Source organism: Prinia subflava, chromosome 23 (genome assembly GCF_021018805.1).
Source record: "Prinia subflava isolate CZ2003 ecotype Zambia chromosome 23, Cam_Psub_1.2, whole genome shotgun sequence".
NCBI lineage: Eukaryota > Metazoa > Chordata > Aves > Passeriformes > Cisticolidae > Prinia > Prinia subflava.
Genome location: NC_086269.1, coordinates 3,410,521 through 3,437,517, shown reverse-complemented (window position 1 = coordinate 3,437,517; position 26,997 = coordinate 3,410,521). Strand labels below are relative to the sequence as shown.

General features: G+C 55.9%; 2 protein-coding genes and 1 long non-coding RNA gene across 4 annotated transcripts; 2 read left to right on the top strand and 1 right to left on the bottom strand.

Annotated features, from left to right (window-relative positions):
- The first annotated feature begins 2,599 nt into the window (after positions 1 to 2,599).
- On the top strand, positions 2,600 to 11,565 carry LOC134561541 (uncharacterized). The gene is made up of 4 exons (XR_010082943.1): positions 2,600 to 2,717; positions 4,820 to 4,919; positions 6,301 to 6,551; positions 11,051 to 11,565. It is a non-coding gene; the product is annotated as an uncharacterized LOC134561541 (long non-coding RNA).
- LOC134561510 (green-sensitive opsin) lies at positions 8,840 to 12,437 on the bottom strand. The gene is made up of 5 exons (XM_063418606.1): positions 11,715 to 12,437; positions 9,945 to 10,113; positions 9,526 to 9,691; positions 9,180 to 9,419; positions 8,840 to 9,024 (listed from the first exon to the last, which is right to left on the bottom strand). The coding sequence occupies exons 1-5, from the start codon at positions 12,073 to 12,075 to the stop codon at positions 8,893 to 8,895; spliced, it is 1,068 nt and encodes a 355-aa protein (XP_063274676.1). The 5' UTR covers positions 12,076 to 12,437; the 3' UTR covers positions 8,840 to 8,892.
- Positions 12,438 to 21,241: 8,804 nt separating this feature from the next.
- Positions 21,242 to 26,759, top strand: LOC134561533 (promotilin-like). Of its 2 annotated transcripts, none has more exons than XM_063418647.1 (5): positions 21,242 to 21,369; positions 23,161 to 23,286; positions 24,505 to 24,627; positions 25,771 to 25,870; positions 26,625 to 26,759. In XM_063418647.1, the coding sequence occupies exons 2-5, from the start codon at positions 23,170 to 23,172 to the stop codon at positions 26,630 to 26,632; spliced, it is 348 nt and encodes a 115-aa protein (XP_063274717.1). In that variant the 5' UTR covers positions 21,242 to 21,369; positions 23,161 to 23,169; the 3' UTR covers positions 26,633 to 26,759. The 2 variants fall into 2 exon arrangements, with proteins under 2 accessions (XP_063274717.1, XP_063274716.1); XM_063418646.1 differs by having other exon boundaries at positions 25,768 to 25,870.
- Positions 26,760 to 26,997: the final 238 nt, after the last annotated feature.

Genomic DNA, 26,997 nt, shown 5'->3' with positions numbered 1-26,997 from the left:
CAAGTTCTTGGGATGGGAATCAGGAAAAAAACCCCTCTCTTTTTGTTCCTTTAAACAAGCAGCATTCAGTAAAGCTCAGGAGTTTTGTCCCAGCTCGGCCCCAAGGGTCTCTCTCCTCTCTGACACTTGGGTGTAGATCCAGATAAACCCTCGGGAGTGTCACAGGCCCTAAATCCAATTCCCAGCCCCTCCTCAGCACAGGAGGGGCACAGGAAGGGGCTCAGTCCCTGGGTCTGGGCTCCCTCCTGGCTGCAGTCCCAGCTCCTCTTCCCGTGCACATTTTCAGGACATGTTCTATGATGCTCTTCCCTGCCTCCTTTTCGAGGCTGGACAGAGGGATCCAGCTCCAGCTCCTCTCCCTGTTTCACCCCAGCATCCATCCCTGGGTTTAATAAAAGATTAACAAAAGACAGGAAAAGGGATGGGGGCACCTGGCCTGGGCTCCTCCTTCCTGAGATCCCAGCTGCAGCCCCAGTGCTGCTGGGATGTGGAGATTACAAGCTTTTATATTTTATATATTTATATAAATATAATATATATTTATATATTTATAATATAAAAAAATATTTTAATAATATAAAATATTATAAACTGTTAAATTTTTTAATGTATAAAATATTTATATACTTATAAAATATATATTTATATATTATATATTTTATATATTTTATATTCAGCCCCACAGCCCTCCAGACTTGTTGGAAACGATGAGGGGTGACACAGACCCGAGCGTTGGTGTCACCCCATGGAATTTGTGTGTCCTGTGGTGGAGCCCTGGGGGTGCAGTGGGTGAATCTGCAGGGGGGGGGAAAGTTTCCTTTGGGCCCTTTGTCCCACTGGAATTAATGGGAGTGGAACTGGGAGGATGAACCAAGCGTGGGTTGTGGCCGCGTGGGTTACAGGGCTCAATGGGTGTTTAATTACCCCGTGAAGCTGAAGGGCAATGAATACTTCATAAACCAGCAGTGAATTATTAATTATATTATTAATGTTCATCAGGGCAGCTGAGATGAACCCCCTGGGGCAGGGGCAGAGCAGGGACTGAGCCTCGCTCCTCATCCCCGAGGGAGCAGGGATCCCCTGGGAGCCTCTGGCAGGGATTTTGGGAAAAAGAATTCCCTAAAGCATTTCTTGATTTGTTAATTATGAGCTGAGCCTCATCAGGCACCTGGAAAATACCTGGAAGTGGTGGGATAGGGTTTGGAATTGTGAGGGAGGGGTGGATGAGCAGGACAGGCTGTGGCAAAATTCTGTGTTCCCCCAAAGGGCCGGCAGAGAAAACCAAATGAAACCCCCAAACCTGAGCTGAGGGTGAGCTGCTCTGGGGGTGTCCAGGGATGCAGGAAGGGCGGAGAGGCAGGACAGAGCCAAAAACTGGGCACAGAGGAAGGGCAGAGCCAAAAACCGGGCACAGAGGAGGGGCAGAGCCAAAAACCGGGCACAGAGGAGGGGCAGAGAAACAGGACAGAGCCAAACACCAGGCACAGAGGAGCTTTAGCTACCCCTGACACATCCCAGCCATGGAGAAATCCAGCTCGGTGCTGAGCTCCGGGCCGGTTTCAGGACAGAATCCGGGCAGAAGGAGTCGCGGGTGAGGCCGGCTGGGTGAAGCCCTGCCCGGGGGCGGCCCGGAGCGCTGGGTGGCGGCGGAGCAGGGACCCGCCGCGGCTGTCGCACCCCGGCTGCCGCAAGGAGCAGGCTCTGCTGCCATCTACCTCCGCCGGAGCCGCGGGGCCGGGGGGCTGCGGGGACGGGCTCGGGGCCGGCCCCTGCTCCGGAGAGCCCAAAACATCCCGGGCCGAGGCTGAAAGGCGCTGGGAGCTCGCAGCAGGAGCACTTGGACTCTCCAACCTCAGCTCTTGCTCCGTGGTCTCCCTCCAGCATCAGCCCAGGGATTCCTCGCTGGGAATGCTGCCCGGTCCCTGGGGAGCAGGAGGAAAGGAGGGGGAAACATCCCCTTGGCACCACATTTCATCAAGGTTCCGCTGCCAGATCCTTGTGTCCCTCCAGCTCGGCGCCCGAGGGCAGCAGGCGGTGCCAGTTTGGGGCAGCAGCATCCTCTGACACAGCCCTGCGAGGCCGGCCTGGCACCTTCCTCCCTTCCCTCCCTGCTCCCCGGTTCGTCCTTTCCTTTGGAGGGGCAGGGCAGCCCTGCACATCCGCATGGCACAGCTGGCAGGGCACATCTGGACGGGATATTCCCCCCAAATCCCTTGGCTGTGCTGATCCCACTGGGGTGTCCCGGTCCTTCCCTTCCCGGGCTGTCCCGGTCCTTCCCGGGCTGTCCTGTCCTTCCCTTCCCGGGATATCCCGGCCCTTCCCTTCCCGGGATATCCCGGCCCTTCCCGGGCTGTCCTGTCCTTCCTTTCCCGAGCTGTCCCTGTCCTTCCCTTCCCGGGATGTCCCGGCCCTTCCCTTCCCGGGCTGTCCTGTCCTTCCCTTCCCGGGACGTCCCGGTCCTTCCCTTCCCGGGGTGTCCCGGTCCTTCCCTTCCCGGGACGTCCCGGTCCTTCCCTTCTCGGGATGTCCTGGTCCTTCCCTTCCCGGGCTGTCCCGGTCCTTCCCTTTCCGGGATGTCCCGGTCCTTCCCTTCCCTGCTCCGGGCCATCCGTCCCCTCCCGCTTTTGGTGCTCAATTTTCAGTTTTGTGTCTCTCCCCCTCCGAAATCCCCGCTCCCGCCGATGTTCTCTGGACCTTAAAGGATATTTAACCACCTGGTAAATTATTTATCCCTCGGAGGTTCGGGGCAGCTCGGGGCCCTCCTGGAGAGTTAACGAGAGCCATAAATCAAAGAGACGTCGGAGAAATTTCCCATTCCCGGGCCGGGCCCCCAAATGCCACTCGCGGGGTGGGAGCCGGGCGCTGCCACTTGCTGCCGCTCCTTGTTTAGGAGCTTGTTAAATTTAGAAGTTAAATAGACTCCAGGAAGCGGATGAGACACAGCAATCGCAGGCTAAAGGGGAAATTGGGTGGCTGCCACCTCCTAATGCTCCTTTTGAAGGTGTTTTTTTCTTCTTTTCCCCGGTTTTGCAAAGCACCGCCATCAATCCAGCTCCGGGGGAGGAGGAGCCGAGGCTGCCGCTGTGCCCGGGGGATGGGGACGGCGGCGCTGCCCGGATCTGGGGGGGACAGAGGGGACAGTGGTGCCCCAGGGGCTCCTGGCAGCGCTGGGGGTGGAAAAGGCCCGGTGGCTTTTGCCTGATGTCCTCCGGATGGGGTGGGGATGGAGCGAGGTCTCTGCATCCCACGGGGATGCTCGGGCTGGTCCTGCCCTGCTCAGGTGTCTCCTGGCCGAGGGACAGTGACACACCCTGTCCTGGGTGTCCTGAGAGCCCCAGGAAAGGATTTGGGTGGGAAGGAGGCCCAGAGAGGTGAAATCCAGCTGTTACAGCTGTGACAGCTTTCCCTCCTCCACCAAACGCTCCTGCTGCTCCCCCTGCACCCTCTGGGTGAGATTTCAGCGGGGTTTGTCCTTATTCCCACCCCAGAGGGAACAGGGGGTGTCAGGGACAAACCCCTGGGAATGGGGGGACCCCTCCTCCCCCTGGGATCAGGACAGGGTGTCCCAAGAGGGGCCAGACAAACCCCAGCCACCCTTTGGGTACTAAAGGAATTAATTAATCTCCCTGTGGGATGATGTGAGGCTGCAGCCAGCCCCCCGAGGTGGGAGGTTCCCCCCTCCCGTGCTGCTGCCAGCCTGCCTGAGCCCTGCTGCTGATTCCCCACAGAAACGCGAATTTTGGTTTATCACGCCTGCCTGGCGGGCAGCAGGAGCTGCACAGTGAGCCGGGGGAAAGCACAAGGTAATAGAGGTATTTATTAAAGCAGGGAGGAAATTTATATGCTATTCCTGCTTTTTCAGCTCTCAGTCATCACCGGGGGGAGAGGAGGAGTGGGCAGCCTGTGCAGGAAATCGCCAGGAGTCTGTTTTCTGCCCATTTGTCAGTCTGATGAACAAGAAAAATACGGGCAGGCTGGGTGAAGGAGAAATGGAGAGCCTGGAGGAGGCTGGAGCAGCCCCAGGAGCAGGGGGAAGCCTCCCTGGACCCCTCTGGGGCTGGGGGGATTGTGGCACCAAGGATTTGGGGTCCCCGAGGCTCCCGTGGTGCTGGGAGGGAGCTGAGAATGGGAGGGTGGGGAGGGGGAGATGGGAGAGGGGGTGTGGGGAGGAGAAAAAGGCTCTTTTGGAGGGGATGGGCTGGAGGAAAAAAGGGATTCTGGAGGGAATGGGATGCTGGAGGAGAAAAGGGATTCTGGAAGGGAATGGGCTGGAGGAGAAAGGGGGTTCTGGAGAGGATGGGATGGAAGAAAAAAAGGGGTTCTGGAAAGGACAGGCTGGAAGAGAAGAGCTCGGGATGGGATGGGATGGGATGGGATGGGATGGGATGGGATGGGATGGGATGGGATGGGATGGGATGGGATGGGATGGGATGGAGGAGAAAAGGGCTCTGGAAGGGAAAGTCTGGAGGATAAAAGGGATTCTGGAGAGGGTGGATTGGAGGAGAAAAAGGGGCTGTGGAAAGGACAGTCTGGAGGAGAAAAGAGGCTCTTGAGGGATGGACTGAAGGTAAAAGGATTCTGGAAAGGACAGGCTGGAAGAGACAAGGGGTTCTAGCAGGGCTGGGCTGGAGCAGGGCCCTGACAGAGGGATGAGGTCGATCCCAGTGCCCAAAGCCCTCACCCCAGTCCCTGCAGCCCCCTTGGCAGGGCCCTCCCAGCTGCTGGAGCACTGGAGCGTTTGGCACCTCCGGAGAGGAGCCCTGGGGAGCGCAAACCCACCGAGTATTAAGTGCTGATAATTCCCTCCTTTCATTTGCAGTTATCCACCTACATGTGAGAGGCCGGGATTCTGCTGACACTTTCTGGCTGGGAATTGAATGCTGCCTGAATCATCCAGCCAGGGCCATTTGTTCATAAAAGTAAGGAATTGCTGTTTGAATCCTTTTATCGCTGCTAACGTGACACAGGCAGCCGTGATGGATTCGGGCTGGGGATGTGACACAAACGTGGGGACTCCAGAACTCTCCTGTGTGGGAGGCAAACGCTGCCTGGGTCTCCCCGGGCTGCTGGGGCTGTGCAAGATCCTCCTGCCACTGTCAGGGGTAATCCTGGCTTCTCCCAAGCTGTAATCCCAGCATTTTTCCCCTTAAGGAGCAGCTTTTCCCCTTAAGGAGCAGCTTTTCCCCTTAAGGAGGAGTTTTTCCTCCTGATATCAGGGATTTGCCCTCCCCAGCCCTGTGTGTGATGGCACAGAGGGAAGGGGGGAGTGTTTGAGGGTTTTAATCTTCTTGTTCCCAGAGCTGCTGGAGTGGCTGGACAAGGAGATGTTTTTTTCCTTTGGCAGAGACAAATGGGCAGAGCCAGCCCCTCTGGCATGGAGCTGCTCCTTCTACACTGATGGGATAAAAACGTCCTGGGAGAAATCCAGGCAGTGCCATTCCAGCCTGGAGAGATCAGCCCTGGGCAGGATGAGGATTGTGGGGAGCATCTCTGGGCCAGGAGCCCGTTTGTCCCTTTTTGGGGGGTTCTGTCTGTCCCCAGGGCTGTGGGGCAGACACAAGAACATCTCCCCACTGATATTTCCCCCCTCACCCCTGCGGATGCTCCAAAAATCAGGATGTTATTAACTCCAAGCTGCTTTTCCCCGAGTGCTGCTTGCACAAATGAGAACTGATTTAAAATGAATTGAGCCAATTACTGCAGTTTTCCTAAACCGGCTGACGGCAGTGCTGGGATGAGGAGGAGCAGTCCCAGCTGTACAAAGATGGGAGTCAGACACTGAAATGGCCTTTGGGCCCGAGATTCCAGCTGTCTCCTTTCCCTGGATAAGTCTGGCTGCTTTCCTCAGTTTGCATCTGAATTTGGGTGCCAGCAGTGCCAGGCCAGTGGCGCTGGAGCAGGTGGTGGTGCCTGCTCTGAGTGGGTGATGCCAGGATGGTCCCTGCTGGTGGCAAATCCAGTGCCTGGATATATCCATGTATTTATGGAAAAGTGGAGGGAAAGGACTCCTGGGTGATTTTTCAGGAGGACCCTTTGAATGAGATGCTCTCTGCCATGGAAGGGTTGGGTCTGTTGGGCTGGGTGAGGTTTGGGTTTTTGGTTGTCTGGTGGCTGCTCCTCCCATGCCCCCATGGTTTGAAGAAATCAGTTCTGAGCTTGGATATTTTGGGGGTTTTTTTGGGATTTGGCCAAGGAGAAGGGGTTCCATCATCATCCTCAGTGGCTGCTGCAGAGGGGCTGAAGGCAGAGCAGAGGAGTCACCCTTTTAGGACAGGTTTATCTTTCTATTCCCACCCACAGCTCCCAGACAAAGCAGCTCCTCTGCACCATGGATGATCCCAGGCTGCCTGCACGGCTGAGAGCAGGAGAACCCCAGAATTCCCGAGGCTGGAAAAGCCCTCCAGGATCACTGAGCCCAACCTGTGGCTGATCCCCACCCACACACAGCACTGAGTGCCAATCCTTGGACACCTCCATCCCCTCTCCACTCCATCCCCGGGCAGGATCCACCTTGGGAATGTCCCTCGCCGTGGGAGAGATGCACCGTGGAGGTAAAACTCTTCTGCTGGGGTTAATTTTCCTTTTCCATGGTGGTGTGGGCAGTGGCACATCTGGAGAGCAGCTGGATGGGCAGTGCAGGTGGGAACAGCCAGGAGGAATCACTGGTGGAATCCTGCTGGAATCACTGCTGGAATCACTCCTGGAATCACCAGGGGCTGGATTCTGCTCCCTGCCTCTCCCACCCTTGGGAATTTGTCTGCAAAGGCTCAGCCCACCCCCAGAACTCCCTGTCAGGGATCACAGACTGCTCCTATCCTCACCCAGGGCCTGGTGGATTCCTGGTAGATTCCTTCTGGATTCTTGGTAGATTCCTTCTGGATTCCTGATGGATTCCTTCTGGATTCCTCCTGGATTCCTCCTGGATTCCTTGTGGATTCCTTCTGGATTCTCTCTGGATTCTCCCAGCATTGCTGCACAGCAGCAAAAGGCAGCAGCCCTGCACTACAGCTGCAGCATTTAAAAATAATCACAACCATGGGGGTACATGGCCAGGCCTGTTCAGGGGGTCCAGGGCTCTGTTCCTGGAATTGTTTTCACTCTGGAGTCTGGGAGGGAGATGAGGGATGCTGAGGGCTCCTCCACACCTTCAGTTGGTTGCTATAAAACAGCCCCGGTGCCTCTAGAGGAACTAAAGAAAATGGGCTTGGGGCTTTGTGGGGAAGGAAAAAGGATTCCTGGGATGGGCAGAGTGGCCTTGAATTATTCATCGTATCAGGAGTGGTGTGGGAGCTGCTCCAGGGCAATCCTGGAGGAGCCCTGAATTTGGGTGGGTGCAGAGGCAGGAGGGTCCCCAGAGAGCTGGGGCTGCATCCTTCCCCTCCCAGGGCCTGGTGGTTTGGGGCAAAAAGAGTTTCCTATCCCTGCCTTCCCATCCTAGGGATGAGCCTGGGACTTCCCGCTGGTTTTGGTGGCTTTGGACCCAAAAAAGGAGGAAAAACAGTGGAGAGGGAAGGTGTGAGCTGAGCAGGGAGGGGAGGAGGGCGAGGTTCTGGCAGCGATGGCACCGGGATCGCTCTCCAGCCGCTCTGTACGGAATTCACTGACACAGGGAAGAATTTTTCCCTGACTCTGCCAATTCCATCATGACGCCGCCTGGAATGGCCCCGCAGGAAGGGGAACTTGAACTCTGTGAAAAGCTTTCAGCTGAAGCTTTATTTAGGGCTGCCTGGGGAAATCTTAAATATTAAAGTGAAAAGACCAGGGCAGCGAGGGCTGCGCCCTGTCTGTCTCTTTTTGCCTCTAAACACCTCTGGTGCTCCAGCTAATGGTGGTGTCACTTTGTGGGGATGGTGTCACCCACAGATCTCCCTTCCCATGGCTTTTGGGACAGCTGCAGGTTTGTGTCTCCACCAGCAGCATCCCCCAGCTGGCCACCAGCATCTCGTCCCCACAGCCCAAGAGAAAGGACAAGGACCGAGCATCTGTGGTTTTCTCTGTGCTGTTTCTGTTTATTTCTTACTTTTTAAATCCCTACTCCTTGACTGCAGACGTCCTTGTGCTGGCATGAGATTATTTATTTATAAAATATGTACAGGAAAGCGCTCGGGTCCCGGCCCCACCCTCCAAGGTTGGCCGTGCCTGTCCAGCCGGAGCAGAGGTGGAAGGGGAATTTCTCTGCTTCGGAGTCGGGAAGAGGAGGAGAAAGGGAAGGGTTGAGAGGGATAGAGATTTCAAAGGACGTGAGCAAATATTTACAGGTTCCAAGACAAAAAAATATATCTACAGTGTTGTCTTGGGGCTAGAGGGAGTCGGGCTGGAAGCAGAGCCAGCTCGTGGCTCCGTTTGTTATATTGATTTATAGAGACTGCAGGAATCGATTCCTGGTGGGAATCCCAGTGGGAGCACAGAGAGCCCTGGGCTCAGGCCCTGGTGAGGGGCAGGAGGGGCCACCCTGACCTGGAGTCCTGCTCCTGGGGCTTTGCCAGAATATTCAGATTTTTGCAAACGAGGCCTGGATGCTCCTGTGACACTGCCCAGGGAAGGGCGATGCTGGAGGGGAGCGGGACTCAGGCAGGAAAAGGTTTGGGGTTCCCTCTGGCCGCTGCTGTTTGAACACCATGGGGACAGGTAGGGACATTCCCCAGAGGTGACGTGCTCCTGGGAGCTGGGGCAGGGCCCTGGGCTCCCCGGGCTCGGAGCGGCAGAGCTCAGAGTGCCACGTGTGGGTCCCTGTGGATTTTTGGGGTGGGGTCTGCACAGGGGACGCTACGGCAGGACGGGCACGGCTAAATTCTCCTGCAGGGGAGGGGACCGGGGCACGAGGGAGCGGCTGGGGGGCGTCTGTCTGGGTCCCCGAGCTGGCAGGTCACCCCAGTTCAAACTGTCCATGCTCTATGCGGGTGATACTTGGCTGGAGGAGACGGAGGAGACCTCGGTCTTGCTCTGGGACACGGCGGAGGAGGTGTCCTCATCCCCAAAGGGGTTCTTGCCGCAGCAGATCGTGGTGATCATGCAGTTACGGAACTGGGGAGGGGACAGAAACGAGAACGGTGGCACTGGGGGGCCAGTAGGGACATGGCACAGGAGTCCCTGGATGGACTGAGATCCAACCCCTGCTGGGAAGGAGCAACGCGCCCGTGGAGCCCCCGGATGCGCTGCCCAGCCCCGGGGCGTCTCACCTGTTTGTTCATGAGCACGTAGATGATGGGGTTGTAGAGGGAGGAGCTCTTGGAGAAGAAGGCAGGCACGGCCATCAGCGTGGCCGTGAAGTCGGCGCCCTTGTTGGTGAAGATCCAGAACGCCACCACGGCGTAGGGCGTCCAGGCCAGCATGAAGCCCAGCACCATGAGGATCACCATCCGCGTCACCTCCTTCTCCGCCTTCTGGGTCGTGGCCGATTCCTGCTGCTGGGCAGCCGCCTGTGGGCAGAGAGGATGGTGAGGGGCAGCCTTCCACCCCCAGCCCACGCCCCCCGTCCTGCCCGAGCCCCCTGCCCCGACCCCGCCAGGCCCCTCCGGCCGTTACCTCCCGGACTTTGCACACGAGGCGCCCGTAGGAGAAGAAGATGATGACGACGGGGATGATGAAGTGGATGACGAACATGTAGAGCACGTAGGACTCGTTGTGGAAGTCGGGGTTGTGGGTGTAGTAGTCGGGCCCGCAGGAGCACTGCATCCCCTCTGGGATGTACCTGGCAGGGAGGAAGGGTTGGGATCTGCTCCAGGACCCTCCTCGGGGGAAAACAGGGATGGGATTCCCTGAGGATGGGAGGATGCTGGAAGGGTGGCACACGTGGTTTGAGTGCGCTGGAGCACGCAGTGTCAGCCTGCTGTGACACTGCCTCCCTGCCATGGGAACGGGGCATTCATTTCCCTCCTCTGAGGCTGAGGAGCCACCTGCTCTCCCTCTGTGGATGGAGGGATCCAGGAGCTGCTGGGACTCACCTGGACCAGCCGAAGAGCGGCGGGGCAGCGCAGGAAATGGCCATGACCCAGGTGAAGGCGATGCCCACCATGGCGTGGCTGGCCGAGAAGCGGAAGTTGCCCATGGGCTTGCAGATGACGATGTAGCGCTCGATGGCCAGGACAACCAGGGACCACAGGGCGACCTGGCCTGCGGGGAGGAGAGGGAGAGCCCACAGAGTGCTCAGAGCCCCACCTTCCCCTGGTGCTTCCAGAGGAGAGCAGGGGGAGCTGGGGATCAGCGTGGGATAAGCAGCATCCTGCTAAAAATCTGGGAATCCTTCACCCGTAATGTGCAGAAGCTCTGGGAGCTGAGGGGATGCTGGGGGCGGAGGAGGAATCACCATGGGGGTTTTAATAAATTAGGAATTGAGGGGATGAATCCCACCTGGACGTGGGGAAGCACAATTCCCGGCAATGCTGCCAGATGCCTCCAAACCTGTTGATTCCTTTAAATGTGCATTTCATGAGCCTTCCTTCCGCTGGCGCTGGATCGGGGGAGGCGCGGGGAGAGGGGGGGACTGTGTGGGAGGGCAAACGTGCACATGTATTTATGAGGGATAATTAAACTTCAGGGGATTTGGGAGCGTTTAGTTGGTGCTGTAAGCCTGCTAATGCCCCCAGCTGTGATAAGCTGCTGATAACGACACCCTGTGCTGGGATTCGCTGGGGACCTGCTGCTCAAACAGCCGCTGCTTCCCAGCCAAATTCGTTCCCTGGGAACAGGAGCCTCCTCCTCCTCCTCTGAGAGGTACAACCATTGGAAAGGCAAAATAACGGTGCCCAAAGCTCACTGAGTAGGGACAGTGCAGACTTTGAGATTTTCTGACCCCAAAACCAAGCCCTTCCTTGCTCCTCGGCTTGGATCAGGACATTCAGCTGTGCCTCTGGCAGAATATCCGTATTTTTAAAATGCATATTTTCAGCCCGGCATCATTGTGGGAAATGGCCCCGTTTAGAGAAAGGAAAGCAAAGTCCCTGTGGTGGCTCTGGGTCTCTCCAACAAGGACTGTTGGCTGTCAGATCCACCATGAGATGTGGTGTGGGCAGGGCTGGCTGCTGAGTGAATTCTCCCTGTTTTTCCGCAGGGCAAAGTGTTGGCGGCACTTGTGTCCCTGAGAAATGCCTCAAGGAAAATCCCAGGGGCGCCCAAATCTGGTGCTGAGCCATCCCTGTGGAGCCTGGGATCCACCCTGGATCCTCCTCCCCTCCTTTTAGCCCCTGGATAAGCTCTGAGCCCTCTCCTCTCTCCACGCCTGCAGCTCTTCTGAGGGATTTCTCTTCCCCTCCTAAACTCTCCATTTCCCCTAAAAGGGAAGCCTTTGGGCAAAGGAATAATCATGGAATCGTGAAGGTTGGGAAGAGACCTCAAAGGGGACCAAGTCCAAGCCTGTGCTTGGTCCGAGCTGCTTGGTGTTGATCCAGGAGCACGCTGTGGTCATCCCTGGTGGGTCTCTGGTAACCACCGTGGTGTGACACCCCCAGTGACCAGCAGGGCCAGGTGACCCCAGGCTGGATCCTGCAATCCAGGATCCCTTCCCAGGCTTCCTTTCCCCACCACGACGCCACGAAGACCTCTTGCTATCGAGCTCAAACACGCAGAAATCCGTTCTCCTCCCCAGTTTTACGCGCAGGGCGAGCCCCACACGAGGGAGAACGACGCTGCACGCCCCAACAGTGGCACGAAGGGCTGGAGCCGGGCTCCCAAAGCCCCGCAGGAGGAATCTCCAAGCCCCCATTCCCAGCCCTTACCTCCCAGCGTGGCGAAGAACCCCTCCACGGCGCAGCCGATGGGGCCGAACACGAAGTAGCCATTCCAGGCGGTGTAGAAGGTGACGGTGAAGCCAAAGCAGGCCATGAACAGGTCGGCCACGGCCAGGTTGACCAGGATGTAGTTGAGGGGCTGCCGGAGCTTCTTGTGCTTGAAGGTGACCAGGAGGGTGAGGAAGTTGATGGGGAAGCCGGTGGAGATGAGGAAGAAGATGTAGCAGCACACGAGGCGGTATTTCCAGGGCTCGGCCAGGTAGTACTGCGGGTACTCGAAGGGGCTCCGCACCACCCCCGTCTTGTTGGACATAGGCACGTAAAAATTGACCCCCTCCGTCCCGTTCATCCTGCCCTGGCTACGGGAGCTGCTCTGCCGGAGGGGTTTTCTGCAAGGAACTGCCTTCCCACCCCGATTAATAAAAAAAGGGAAGCCCCACCCCCTCCCAACGCGGAAAATGCGCAGCCAGAGGATTCCCCTCCGATCTAAAAAATGAACGAATTGCGAGGAGCAGCAAAAGTTGAGGGGATGGAGGTGGTGCCCTGCCCTGTGCTGCGCCGGGGGCTGGCGGTGCCGCGCCCCGGGGTGGTTTTATACCCTCCGGCCTCCTCGAGGGAGGGGGCAGGCTGACGAGGGGCTCGGCTAACTTTGTGTGACAAGGGCAACGGGATTGAGAGGGGTTGATGGTTTAAGCACCCTCTAAGCAGCCAGTTGGCCCCAAAACCTGCATTAAAGCGTATTAATTGCCATTAAGTGTTTAATGTTGTTTAAGGTGTTGGGGGCAGGAAGGGATGGGGTGGGGAGCGCTTGGGAAGAGGGGCAAAGGTGGGAGGAGCAGTGGGGAGTTTGGGAGTGGCCGATGTGGAAATGGGGCTGTGCTGGGGTCCGCGGTGTGTCACAGGTTTGGGGTGTCCCTGGGTGGCTGAAGGACCCAGTGAGACCACTTGGGGACTGGGGAGTGGCCAGCTCTGCCCCACTGACCTTGGGGAGGTCACTGGGGGAAGACTGGGCTGAGCTTTGTGGCTGTTTCGGGTGTCTGGTGCAGTGTGGGATGCTGGGGTCCTCACCCCACAGCAAATCCAGGCTCTGCTGACACAGCCAAGGGCCTGGAGCTGGGCAAAGGTAGGAGGGGAAGCCACTTCCCATCCCAGAGGTGGGAAGGTTTTTTTTGCAGTTGGTAGTTTTTTGGTAAATGTAGAGTTTTGGGGCAGGGCTCTTGGCTGTGTGACCCTGATCACACCCCTGGTTGAGCCACGGGGCAAAGGACACCAGAGATGACCTGAACTCCCTGCAGAGAGTGTGGAGAGACCAGCCCAGCCTGGGAGGGCCAGAGGGATGGAAGGGAGCTTTTCCCAGGCTCTCAGCATGGAATGTGGGATCCCCATCCCAGCACACATGAGCCTGGGAAACCCTTCCCAGCAGGGCCAGTGCCAATCCATCTCATCCAAGTTCTTCTTCCCCATTTCTTCCTTCTGGGTCATGGGTGCTCCTTCTCCAGGGGACCTGCCTAAGGCGCCTTAGGGAAGCTCTTCATTAATCCTGGGGATGTGGGGCGTTAAGGGAGCTGATCGGATAATGAGGTAAGCTGGGCCTCGTCCTCCTCGCTGCCCTGCCCAAGGCACGGCCCATGGAAAAAGTCACCATTGTCCCGTGGCATGAATGAGGTCTCCTGCATGCCTGGAGCGCCTCCGAGCTGGAGGCTGGGAGCGGAAGGCTGAGGGGGTGTTGGGGTGGGTGGTGTCCTAATCCCTGATCCACCCACGCAGATCCAGAGGAGCAGAAGTAGGACGTGGGGCAGGGAAGTGGGTCAGGCCAGCCTCAGGTGCCCCAGGACGGATCCCCACGGGATGGATGTGCCTCTGGGAATCATCACGGAGTGGAACCACCAGGCATCAAATTCCTTGTCCAGGTCTTCCTTGAGGGGATGAGTGGAGAAGTCCCATGGCCTTGCCTCTCACAGAGATTTCCCTGGAGGAATTTCCTGCCTCTCCTGGCCGTGGTCAGGCTCCAGGTGTACAAAAATTTGGCTCATTGTTGCCGAATGAGTTGAATACCAAAGGAGATCCCAGAAATTCCAATCCATGAAACCAGCTGTGCATCCATCTCAGTTCCAGTCTGCCCCTCCCAGCTCCCACAGGAGAAAGCAACTCTCTCCAGCTCCAATATTTCACTGTGGTTGCCCACCTTCAAAAGAGAAAGAAAGTCTTCAGCTCCAATATTTCACTTCAAAAACACTCAGGCCTTGCTGCCAGCACCAGCAGCATCCCAAAGCTCCGGTGCTTCTCCAAGGTTTTGATGGACATGGGTATCCCATGGGTTAATTAAGTTAATTGTGACCTCCCATCCCTTCCTGGCTCCCCTTTGGGGTGTCCTGCCCTCTCCTAAAGTCAAGAGTGTTGCAAAGGGAGCTGTGGGGGGAAGAGGGACACCGAGTCTGGGTGCTGGGGGAACACTCAGCTGCACCTTTTGGGAGAGGGACCTTTTCTGGTTCAGCAGATCCTCTCCCTCCCCCTGGCAGCTGAGGGTGGAGGAGATTTGGCTTCTGGGTGCTCCCCAGACACCTTTCAAAGGGACAACTGGACTGAGAGGGTTTCAACTGACCATCAACAAGGCCTGGACCAGCCCCTTCCCCTTTCTTGGGAGCTGCCTGTGGAGCGGAGCAGGTAAGCCTGAGGCACCTGTGCCCTGTGAGAGGGCTGTCCCCTCCCAGGTGTCCTCACGGACGTGTCCCCTCAGGTCACTGCCCCCAGGCCGGTGGATTTAGAGCTCTGGGCAGCCGGAGCAATGGCCAAGGCCTCGAGTAAACCCAGAGCAGGGAAATGACACCGGTGAGGGTGGCTGGTCCCTCCAGGACGTGTCCTGAATGCAACCCCAGCTCCTGCTGCAGCCCTGTCACGGAGATGGCTTTCATTTGGTGTCTCTTAGCAGGGAAAGTTTATGAGCTGCTCTCTCTCTCCTGGAGAGCTCCCGGCTGTTTTCCGTGCTGACTCTACGACAACAGCAAATTCCAGGCCCTGCCTAATGTGGGAGGAGAGCTTTGCTGCTCTGTGTATGTCCTCAAGAAAAGGCTTTTCTTGCCCCTTGCAGGTTTTCCTGCTTTGCCAAGAGCTTTGAGCTGGGATTGTCTCTCGCTCATTGTTTGTTCACGCGCGGCGTGACGGGGCCCTGAGCTGCTCTGGGCTTTCATGTCCTGTGTAAAGCAAGGGATGATAATTATAATCAAATAACTGGCTTGCACGGAGCCGACACGCCTGGTGCACAGGGATCAGCGACAGGCAGAGCTCACACGGGGGAGGAGGGCTCCTGAAGGCCTCTGTGGTGCCCAGTCCCAGCCCTGCTGGGCACAGGAGCCACAGGAGCCGCTTGCCCAGGGGCGCCCAGGGAACACCTGGCAGAGCAAGGTGGAGGGAAAGGCAAACGCACAACAAATCAGTCATGAAGAGAACATCTGTGCTGAGCTCCTGGTGCTGGGCTGACACACAGCCCTGTGAACCCCAGCTGTGCGCACAATGCTGCCTGCATCTCTCCTGTGCTTCTGGCTGGTTTTGTAACCAGTGCTGCCCTGAATCTCCCTCCCGTGGGGGCTCGTTCCTCCCCAGCGGGCAGGAAAAGAGGCAGGAATGTGCCTCTGGGTGCCCTGGGAAGACCCCGTTTCCCGTATCACATAGCAGCCACCCAGGGCCGCGGTGCTGAGCCGCTTAGGCCGGGCTTGTGAACTCCCTCGCCAGGAAAGGGGTTAAGGCAAGATAAAGCCAGAGCGTTATAGAGACCATATGGAGGGGAAGAAAACCCTTTATCCTGTAATTGGATTCGCTCTGTGCTGGAGGTGAGGCTGAGTGGAGCTGACAGGCCGTGATGGGCGAGGCGCTGCCAGCCGCCCGTCCAAAGCAGGATGTGTGTGCACAAACTTGTAGATCAATCCATTAGAGTGGATCAAATAGATTTAAACGTGTGGCAGGGAGAAGGAGGACACTGATGTATTTACAATTGGGTTCTCTGGGCCGGCCCTCCCCCAGCAGGGATTACCTGGCCATGGCTGGTGGCTCTGTGGCCCCGTGGCCGTGCCCTGGGCACCCATCCAGGGCAGGGGCTGGGGATGCACAGGGAGGTGCCCTTGCTTCTGTCCCAAAAAATAAGAGTGCACAGCAGGCTGTCTTCTGTCTCTCACGCACAAAATTTGAACGAGAGGGACCCCAGCTCCCGTTTCCCATGCAGGTTCTCCATCTCCATCCTGCTCCAGGCTCTCCTCACATGTGGGGATGTGGGGAGAGCTCCTCCACACCAACCTCTCCTGGTATTTGCACGCTCTGCCAGCTCCCAGCCTTTTCCTCCCACTGCTGATCCAGGTAATGTCTCTCCAGGTGCTGCAGGATTTCCTTGGAGAGACAGGGCCCTGTCACTTCCCTGCCAAGGAGCTGAGCAATCCCGGCTCAGCTGCGAGCCCGCTCCGCTCCGTGTGCTGCTGTCAACACTTCTCCCTCGGTGACAACCCGGGGCTGTGGCAGAGTGGGCAGGTGTGCAAGACATTCCCCCGGCCCCGCAGCGAGGAGCGGGCGGCACAGCCGGCACATCCCGGCGGCTCCGGCACCGCTCCCGGGGCTGTGCCTGGAGCCAGTCAGGCTCTGCTGGGGTGACGGAGAAAACGCCGCTCTGACCTTCCTGTCTTGCACGCTGGAGTCAGTCTGGGTTTGGTCTGGTTTCTGGAGTCAGTCTGGGTTTGCTCTGGTTTCTGGAGTCAGTCTGGGGTTTGCTCTGGTTTCTGGGCTCTCTGAGGTGTTTGGGCAGGAGACACCAGGGGGAGTTTGGGGTCAGGGATCTGCGTGCAGCTCCTGACCAGGGGCAGGTCAGAGAGGCAAAGGAAAGGCTCTTCCCGAATTCCCAAGGGATACACAGGCACTTCACCCCCTCCCCCCAACCCTTCTGTGTCCATCTGAGCCTGGCTGAGCAGCCAGGAAAGGGGGTTCAGGCACACAGAAATAATCCAGCTCTTTTATTTTTAATTTGTAAATCTCATTTGAAGTGCAATCCTGTGACTCCCCAGGGCCTTGTGGCTGCTCATGGGCTTCCACAGCGACGCCGTGAACACGCTGCTCCGTTTTGTCATAACTGGGTCAAATTTTTTTTTTTTTCTCTTTCTAATACAAGCCCTTGGTTTTCTCAGTGGAAGTCTGGAACCTGCTGTGACATGGGCAGCTGGGTTATAATCTTATGGGAATCAGCACCGAGGAAATTTAGGGGTTGCCTGCTTGTTTCCTCTTTCCAGCAGGGCTGTTCCCTGCTGCCTGGCTGGGCTGGCTCCTCACTCCAGCATCCCCAGGAACAGCCAAACTGGTGTCCCAGTCCCAGAAGAACACACCCAGGCAGTGTTTTTCCCTCAGCCAGGTGCAGAGCCCCATTCCTGCCTCCTGCCCAATTCCAAGCCCCCAACTCCTCTCGGTGGTGGCTGCGTGTCCTGCACCGCGATTCATTCACGTCCTGCTCTTGCCATCCCTGCTTTAAAGCCTTTGAGGGATTTGCTCCAGACCAAATATGTCCATCTTCTCCCTGTGCCCTTCATCCTGTAATTGGATTCATTTCCTCCATCCAGCCCAGGCCGGGCTGCTCCCCATCCCTTTATGTAACAGCGCTGGCTCTGGCTGTGCTGCTCTTTATCCACAGCCACTGACACCAGTGCAGGGTTTGCTGCACTTTGAATCCCATATTTGCCCTTTTTTTGGGCAGTCCCTGCTCTCTTTTCCCTCTCCTGTGGGATGTGGGCCCTCTCCAGGCTCTGTGTGGCTCCTGCTGCAGCTCCATCCCAGATCCCTCCGAGCATGTGGAGCTCCTGCTCCAGAGAGCCGTAAACGCAACAGCCCCGTGCAGAGGAGCACGGGCAGGATTGTCTGCAAAAATGATGGATTTTATCACCTCTTCCATTAATATTTATTCTCCTTAATTCCCAATCTTAACTGTTTAGCCCTCTAAAGCCTTTGTGGTTGAGAGGCTTTCGCTGAGGTTGCTATTCCACGCCGAAGCAAAATATCCACGGATTAAACGGGCATTTTATCAAAAGTGAGCCCTGTGCTGGGATCAGGCCTGGCTGCACAGACCCCAAGGCTCTGCAGATCTTTCTGCTGCTGTCACAGTGTTCCATCCCATTTTCCCCACATCCCAGCTGGGATGGGTGTGCTGCTGTTCCTTCTCCCGGGTCTCTCCTGGGATCCCTCACCCGGGAGCTCACAGACCTGCCACATGTGAGTCTCTTTTTCACCCCGAAGCCATCCAGCTTTACCTCCTTGTTCCTGCCAGGATGAATTGGTGCCTTGAGAGCCAGAACCCTTCTCCTCTGTGGCAGATAAATGGCCACTGACTGCTGAGGGGTGCTGGGATGAATGGGGAGATTCCAGTGAGAGCACCAATAAATCCTGGGAATCTGGCATCATCCAGTCTTGGGAAATCTGCTGGCAGCTGGCACAATGATGCCTGGACCCCTTCTGACCCCTCTCTTCTTTCTTTCCCTCTATTTATTACCTCCATTTTTTCTTCCCTGCTCTAGTTTCCCTCTCTTCTTTTTTTCCCTCTTCTTCTTCCTTCTGCTTGTTTGCCCTGCTCTTCTTCTCCCTTCCCTTCCCTTCCCTTCCCTTCCCTTCCCTTCCCTTCCCTTCCCTTCCCTTCCCTTCCCTTCCCTTCCCTTCCCTTCCCTTCCCTTCCCTTCCCTTCCCTTCCCTTCCCTTCCCTTCCCTTCCCTTCCCTTCCCTTCCCTTCCCTTCCCTTCCCTTCCCTTCCCTTCCCTTCCCTTCCCTTCCCTTCCCTTCCCTTCCCCTGCCCAGGGCTGGACTTTGCATCCCATGGGGGAGCAGGAATATCGTTCATCCTCCTCCTGCTGATGGGATGGTCTGAGCAGCCCTCCAAAAAAAAAACCCATCTGGGGCTTTTTCTGGTGCCTTGGTGTTGCTGTCTTGCAGGGCTCAACCTGATCCACCGGTGTTTGATATGGGAACAGGGCAGGGGAAGGAGGGAATGAGGCAATGAAAGGTCAGAGGGTGCCTGGAGTGTGGAAAAGCTGAATTCCTCCTCATCAAAGTGAATAAATATCCCCTGTGAGCAGGGCAGGGATCTCTTTGGTTGAAATCTGAGTGATTTCCCTGCCTCTGAGCTCAGCCCAGGCCTTGGCTGGGCTCTGCCATCGCCAGCCCGGGGTCACAGCACCCCAAAAGGACAGTGGGGTGCCCAGGGACATCCCCCAGCCCCGTGGGACAAACCAGTCACAGCCCTTCCCTGGGTGTGAGGCTGCATTTTGTACCGTTCCTAAAAATATTCCTGATCCCTCAAGTGAAAACTGGGTGGCTCGGATTTGAAAACCAAAATGGGAACAGCTGAGCTGCATCCCATCGTGTTTTCTCACCTCCTCTCCTTTCTCTCTTCACTTCTTCCAGATCGGGGAGAGGGTGGCAGAGGAATGACCAAAAATGTAGAGAAACGAGGCAAGGAAACATTTTCCTCCTGTTTATTTCTTTCCTTATTTGAGAGAAGAGAAAGTTTTTATAATCGCAGGCATTTATTTTATTAGAGAAGGGATTGGAGAGATGGAGAGAAATGCTCTGTGCTGCTGGCTCGTTCTGCCCCTTGTTCTCTGACACTGCAACTGCTCCCAGGCCCAGAGGACTGCGCTTCCACTGCCATTTTCCTGGGAAAACGACTCCCAGCCACGCCAAACGTTTAACTTTTGGAACAAGCAGGGCTGCACCAAGCCCATCCTGCACATCGTGTTTTTGTTGAGCCTCTAACCTCTGCTGCCATTTGGCACCGGAGCCCAAAGGGGAGTTTCAGGGGCTGCAAATTGCAAATTATGCCAGGGGTGCAGCAGAATGGAATTTTGGAATTAGAGGGCTGGCAGGGAGACCTCCAGCAGGGGTTTTTAATTTTTGTTCATCCTTGTTTTGCAGCCAGGATGTGCCAAAAGCTGCGTTTATGGACTGGGCCAAGCCAGAGCCAGGAGGAGCCTGTTGCTCCCACCTGCCCTGGCGCTTCCAGACCTGGAGTCAGCTCCTTTATTTCCAGCTCCACCATTTCCTCCTGTCGGAGCACTCTTGCATAATTAAGAGGTGAAGCTGGCAGGCTGCACGCAGCTAATACAGATATGATTAATTTTCATCCCTCTGTTTGATTTGGAAGGTTGTCCTTCCCGAGGCAGAAGGCTCCATCCCAGGTGGATGGAAAGCTGCCAGCCGGACGCGTCTTGGAGGGACAGCGGGACAAGACACGGGAAAGTTTGGTGCTTTGGAGAAGTGACCTTTCCTGGTAACTAATTTGTCACTTCCCAGCACCATCTGCTGACTCGTCAGCTGCATCCATCATAACCATGTGAAGAACAGGGCTGGAAAAGTGAATTAAAATGGGGATCGGGTGGGGTTTGTGCAAATTGTTTAGGGAAGGGAGGGGAAACCCCACATTGTGTGGGTGACAGCCTTTCCATCACCCCCAGCCACATTCCCAGGGAGGTTTCCAGGGAGCAAAGCTGTGCTGGAGTCTCTGGGATCTTTCCACTGCCCAGGGGGTGATAAGCTGGAGCGAATGCCCAGGGATCCGGGAAGCACCTGAGTGCTGGCCACGAGGTTTTTCAGCAGTGCCCTGTCCCAAATGGAGCCTTATTGACAGCAGTGACAGCAGCAGGTCCCTGGTGACACCTGGTGTGGCCATGTCCTATTGACTGGCTGCGATGGGACCGGGTGACAAATGGCATTCCCAGGTGACAAATGGCATTCCCAGGTGACAAATGGCATTCCTGGGCTGGGCAATCGCTGTTCCCGATATCCCTCCCCAGCCAGGCAGGAATGCTGCTGCTCCCTGCTCTCCCAGACCATGGATCCCGTTGGAGGCAAGAGGATTTCATGGTTTCCCAACTCATTTTTCCCTCCTGCCCCTCGCTTGGCTGATCCCAGACTCCCTCAGGAGCAGCACCGGGATGTGCCTGGCCTGATCCCAAACCCTCTGGCATCAGCTCCTGGCTGATGGTCCTGGGAGAGCACGGATGAGTTCTTGCACAATTCCCTCCCTCTCTCAGCACCTCGTTTGTCTGGAGAGGGATGACAGTGCAGGGTTTGTGTTCCCAAGGGGGATCAGTGTGCCAGGCTCACTGAGGATGGGAGAAGAGGCCACTTGAAGACTCAGAGTGGCAATTTTGATGTTCTCGTGATCTGCAATTACAGTAGAAATATAATTGACGCAGGTGTCATTTTAGTGCTGGGACATTCACATCATAAAAACCTTGTCCTGCAGGCTCAGGATGTAAAAACACAAGTGAAGAGAGGAATTTCTCTATTTTAGGGAAGGGAGGGGAATTCTCTGTCTTAGAGAGGGGGAAACTGAGGCAGCAGCAGATCTGCCTCAGCCGTGGGACCACCGGGAACAGCCGAAGAACCTGGGGAGGGAGCAAAGGGGATCTGCCTGGAAACGAGAAACTCGGAAAGCTCCAGTGCAGATAACAACATTCCCTGCCTGGGAAAGGCGTTTCCATGCAGGCCAGGCAGCTGGACAAGGCCATGGGTGAGTGGCTGCAGTGCCTGGATGGGTTTATAAAGGGAGAGGAACCAGCAGGAGCACCCAGGTGTGACAGGAGGGAGAGGAGCTCCGATCTCCAGAGCCCCGTGGCTGCACTCCCAGGTAGGTCTTGGCATCTCTCAGCCACAGCAGAGCCAGCTCAGAGGAGGAGAAGGATTTGATTGACAAAATCAATGCTGAAACAAGGGGGAAGGTGCTTTTCCCTCATTCTCATCTCAGGAGCACCGATTCCAGCAGCTCCTGCCTCCTGTGGGCACCCAGCAGACACCAGCAGAGCTGTGGGGAGCCCCGGTGCCCTCTGTGCTCGGGGAGCTGCTCTGAGCAGGCAGAAAACGACTCTCAGACAGGTCTCAGTGACAGGAATGCTCGGATTTTTGGGAGGCAGCTCGGTAGGTGACTGTCCTGTCCTGTCACAGTGCCAGCTGCCCACCCCTCCTGCCCCCACCCTGGCACTTGACTGGGTTTTGGGGGTTGAGCAGAGCTGGCACTGCTGTCCCAGCCCCATGTGCCCGCAGTGCTGATGCTGAATTCAGACCTCTCCTGGTTTCTTCTTTCCCTCTGGAGCTGGGAAGCAAATCCAAGTCCTCTCTGCCTGGACAGGTGCTGAGCTGGAGGTCTCAAGGCTGGAACACAGGTCCTGCCTGCCAAGCAGGGGAGGGCTTTCAGCAGGGACATTTCTGAGTGGAGAAGTTTGTGTGGGTGTTCTTCTGGGAAAAGAGGGAGAGAATCAATTCCCAAAGGGATTAGCCAAGAAGAGATGAAGGAGGTGACTGGGTTTATTTTCTTTGTATTCAGCAGTATTTTATTTATTTATATATTTACTGCAGCGATAGAACAAATGAAAAAGCACCAAAGATTGATGCTGCTGAGGTTGCACTGCAAGGAGAGAGGCTGAGAATTCCTGCCTGGATCCCTGCAGGAAACAGGGCTGGGACACCCCGGGATGTCCCAGGGCAGGAGGTGGCTCTGGTGGCCTGGGTGGCCAGGGGGAGATGGCACCAGTGCTGCCCTGGGCAGTGCCCAGGGAAGGGAGAGGAGAGGATGTGACTGACAGGTGCTGTGGAAAGGGAATATTTATTCCCTTTCACTGGCCCTCCATTCAATACCAGCTGATATATCTGGGAAATCTAATTCAGCAGTCAAATCTGACCTAACAATGTCTTCTCCACAAAGTCCAAACCAAGAGGTTGCTGAAACTAATTAAGGATCAGGCTCCAATCAGGTGCAGAAGTTAAGCTGTAGGACCTGACTTCATTAAGTCTGTCCAGAGAGAATATTTTAATATTTAAAGAGAACATTCAATGTTTACATAAGTCCTTTCCTGATGTGAAGTCACAGTTAGATCACTTCAGAGGTGGTTTTTAAAGCCCTTTATCCAGGCTCAGACAGAGCCAGGCTGGAAAATGCCTTTCCCATCTCCCTCGGACTCAATGAAGCTTCTTAAAAGATCCAGTCCATCCAGGAAGGTTTCCAGTGGTGAGGAAAACCAAAACAAAAATCAACAAAACAGCTGTGTGAAGGTTTCTCTCTTTGCAGCATCTGTCTGCCACGCTGGCACTGGGATTGACGGGTTTGCTCTGGATGTGTTCAGGTCTTAAACCAACACAGCTGCAGGGCTGAGGCTCAAGAACTCAGGGAGGCTTGAGCAATCCTGAAGGGCTGGGCTTGAAATCTCTGGAGGTGTTGCTCAAAACCAAATCTGTTTACACCAACAGCTTTGAGAAGAGAATTGTCAGTCAAGGCACTTCTATTCTCAGCTCAGGAGCAACTGGAAGAGTAAATATTCCTCTGAGGGCTGGGGCTGAGCTGGGCTGCAGCTGGTGCAGAGCCAAAGGCGTTTCTTGTCAAACACCCCTCTCTTGCCCCTGGTGTCCCCTTTCCTGTGTTGTCCAGGCTCTCAGGATGATTTCGAGGAAGGTGGTGGCCAGTTTGCTGCTGGTGTCCCTGCTGTCCGTGCTGGCTGAGCAGACCCAAGGCTTCATGCCCTTTTTCACCCAGAGCGACTTCCAGAAAATGCAGGTAACCCCTCTGGAATGAATAAACCAGGAAAGGTTTCTCCCACCCTCACCCCCCAAACATCAGCAGGAGGCACTGTGATATCCTTCTCCCAAAATCCATGGCTTTGGGGGGAAGCAGAGGGAATTTTTAAGGCATGAGATGGAAAGGAAGGGCCTGGGCCCCTCTACCAAAGGTCTGCCACACCTGTGGGGGTGTCACCTGCAGCCCCTGCGGGTCCTTTCCCTCTCCTCGGTGCTGGAATTCTTCCAGAGCAGCTGCAGCCTCCCATCAGCTCAGTGATGGCTCTTTTGTTGTAACAAATAATTAAGCATCCCCCGGCTGGTTGTCACCTCTGGGATGTACCGAGAGAACGTTTTTCCTTTTGAAGTGAAACAAATACCGTTGAAAGGTGTCAGGCAGGCTCGGAGACGGCAGCATCTGAAACACAGCCCCAGTGAGCTTCCCCCGCACTGCCGAGCCCCTGGATACCGGGAGAAATCCCATTTCCAACACCTATCCCTGGATAACAATTGCTTTTTGTGGGGAGCACGGGCATCCTGAGGAGGATGGAGACCCACATGGGCTGTGTTTGTACCCCCCAGGCCTTGTAGCTCCGTGTCCGCCAGGGATTGGGGGTTTTCTGGATGAACAAAGGGGAAATTTGTCCTCCAAAGGCTGTCCCTGCTCCTCCCGTGCTCACACGCTGGACACTGAGCACGGCTTGTGCCACGTTTGATGTCTCCTGCTGTGTCTGTCATGTTCCAAAGCACCTCTGGCTTTTTCCAGAGGGTCCTGAAGGCAACTTTAGCCCCATAAGTGGGAGCAGGCTGACATTACAGACCTGCAGAAAGGCTGGGAAAACGTGACCTGTGCCCGGGGCTGTGTGCAGGGCTCTGCACGTGCAGGGCTCGCTTCAGTTTCCCCACAGTGATCCAAACCAGAGCCAGGCCAAGTTTTCTGGGACAGCTGGGTCAGGTCCCAGTGCTGTCAGCTCCCACGTCCTGCTGACAGGATTTCCCCACCACACACGGGTCCTGTTTACTGCAGACCTTTACACCCTACCCCGTAACCCGACCTTGTCCCCTGTCCCCAAAGGCCACTCAGGCTGATGGGCCCTTCCCAGGAGGATTCCAGCTGGTTCTGTGCCCAGCACTGCGGGTTCCCGGCTGCCGGGACAGCGCCGTGGGTTTGTGCTGATCCCAGCATCACCAACTGCCCTCTCTGCTCTCTGCCCCGAAGCTGCAGGAGAAGGAGAGGAACAAGGCAGGGCAGAAGAAGTCCCTGAGCTCGCTGCAGCAGCTGGAGGAGGAAGGTTTCTCTGAGCAATCCGGTGTGGATGTCAACACAGCCAAGACCCTCCAGGTATGTGGAGCCATTTGACTCTGAGAAGCCCACGAGGACGTGCAGGGGACAAGGAATCCAAGAGATGTCCTCTGCCAGCCTGCCTGCTTACATCAGAGACAACTTTTAGCTCCACTCCACAAATTATCGTGGTCCTTCAGCAGCCAGGTGACCCCTGAGACCCACCTGCTTCTCCCTGGGAAGATGGGAACAGCTCGAGCTCTCTTTGCCAGGCAGTGAAGCCCAGCCAGGTACAAGGCAGGAACTCCCAGTTCTGCTCCTGCTCTCTGTCACCTCTGACCCCACAGCTCTCTGCACTGGCGAGGCCTTATTTAAAATCTTGGGCCCCAAGTCTGCATACAGAGCAGAAAATGAGCAATTTTAGGGATTGAAGTGCCAGGCTAAGCCCTCAAAGGCAGACTTACCTGGCGAGCCAAGTCTGAAAATTGTGCTTTTCCACTTGAGCACAGGGATTTTTTTCCCCTGCGTGGGCAGCCACTCCTGCAGGGAGCTCAGCCATTCTCTGCCAGCAAAAGGAGGGTGCAGGTCCCCCCAAACAGGGACAGACCCAGTGGGACACGCAGCAGGACCAGCCAGGCTGGAATTTGGCCGAGGCACAGCTTAATGTGCAGCTCCTCCTGCACTTGTGATGCACCAACATTCAGTAACAGGATTTAAACAGCAAAAAGTCCCAGTTCAAAGTGTGAAACACCCAGCACATCCCCACAGCTGAGCAGCACCAAATCAGAGCTCTTTGCTTCGGGCACAGCTGGCTCCAAGTCCAGCAGGCTGCAGCAGGACCAACTCATCCTCAGATGTTGCTGGGGCAGGAGCTCTGCAGGCTCAGGCTGGAAGGGTCGATGTGCCACACAGTGGAGGATTAGAAGGTTCAGAAATTATTTTCTTTGCAGTCCCTGCTGCCAGGAGGTGCCTTTATCTGGATTTCTGAGCCAGCCCACGGGTTATGCAACAGCACTCTGAACAACTCAAGAGTGTGTTGCCTTCAAAATGTTGCTTTTCCCTATATGAGCATCATCCTCTTCCCTCCAAATCCACCCTAAACCCTCCACGAGCTCGATCCAAGTGGGGTCAAACCACCCCAACTTCCCTCCCTCTGCTCCCCTCAGCTTTTTGTTCTGATTTCTCTTGCTTCCTCCACAGCAGGCCCTTCCTGTCAGAGCTTGGCTCACCCCAAGGCAGCTGGAAAAATACCAAGATGTCCTGGAGAAACTGCTGGCAGAGCTGTTACAGGACACCCCAGACGGTACTGTCAGAGGGTTGATTTCTGCCTTGGGAATTCTGCCTTTCCTTCTTCTCACCAGCTCATCAGCACGGAGATATTTATATTCCCCAGAAGGGTTTTTGTGTCATGTTTGCTCACTTTGTGGAGCCCTCAGATCCCAACCACTCCCGTATGCACCCTTCTGGGAAGGTTATTCCCTCGTAAGGTGATGCCTGTGCCCCAGAGCTGATATAACCTTTTCCAGCAGCTCTGTTTGCCACTTCCCTGCTCCTCCTCCTCCTCCTCCTCCTCCTCCTCCCAAAAAGTCCTCAGTCTCCAGGGAACAATTTCCAGCAGAGCTTGTAACAGCAGCTGTACCTTCGAGGCAGCTCAGCACGTGCAGCCAGCTTGGAACACCTCGCTGCCTGCACGGGGGCTTAACACTGACACTTAATTACACTCCAATTTGCTGCAAATCCTCCTTTTCCTTTGGGAAATCGTGTGGGGGAATTGCAGCAGCAAATATCCAGGGGCAGGCTCGTGCAGCTCTTCCTGCCTGCAGGTTGAGGGGTGGTGGGATGGGGCTGTCCCTGTGCTTTTGGTTTTTTTGGGATGTTTAAGCCCAGGAATGGGGGTCCTGCTCTCACTGTAGGATTGCTCTGCTCTGCCTGTGCTGATCCCTGTTTGCCTCTGAGCTTTCAGTTGGGGAGCTGAGGAGGAGGAAACAACACATAAAGCTCTGGAGAGAATGAATGCCAGATTTAAGGACACTTGTGCTTTTCTCTTTTCCATTTAGCTGACTGATATCTGCAGGATCAGAAGAGAAAGCGTTGGAGCTGCTCAAGCTGAAAGACTCCACTTATGTAAACGAAATCTGTGAGAGAGATTAACAAAATCTGAGGTGAGATAATAAATGTGCAGCATAATTAAAAGGAGGATTTTTGTCTTCTGTCCTGTGAGCTTCTCAAACAGATGGGGAGTGCCCAATGCGGGAAAGAAGAGAGAGGGAAGGTTCCAGGTTCTGGAAAACATCCCTGTTTTCCTGAGCACTGCTCTGGAGAGTCCTGTCAGGAGCTGAGGGAGCTGGGGAAGGGTCTGGAGGATCCTGGGGGAGCTGGGGAAGGGTCTGGAGGGTCCTGAGGGAGCTGGGGAAGGGTCTGGAGGGTCCT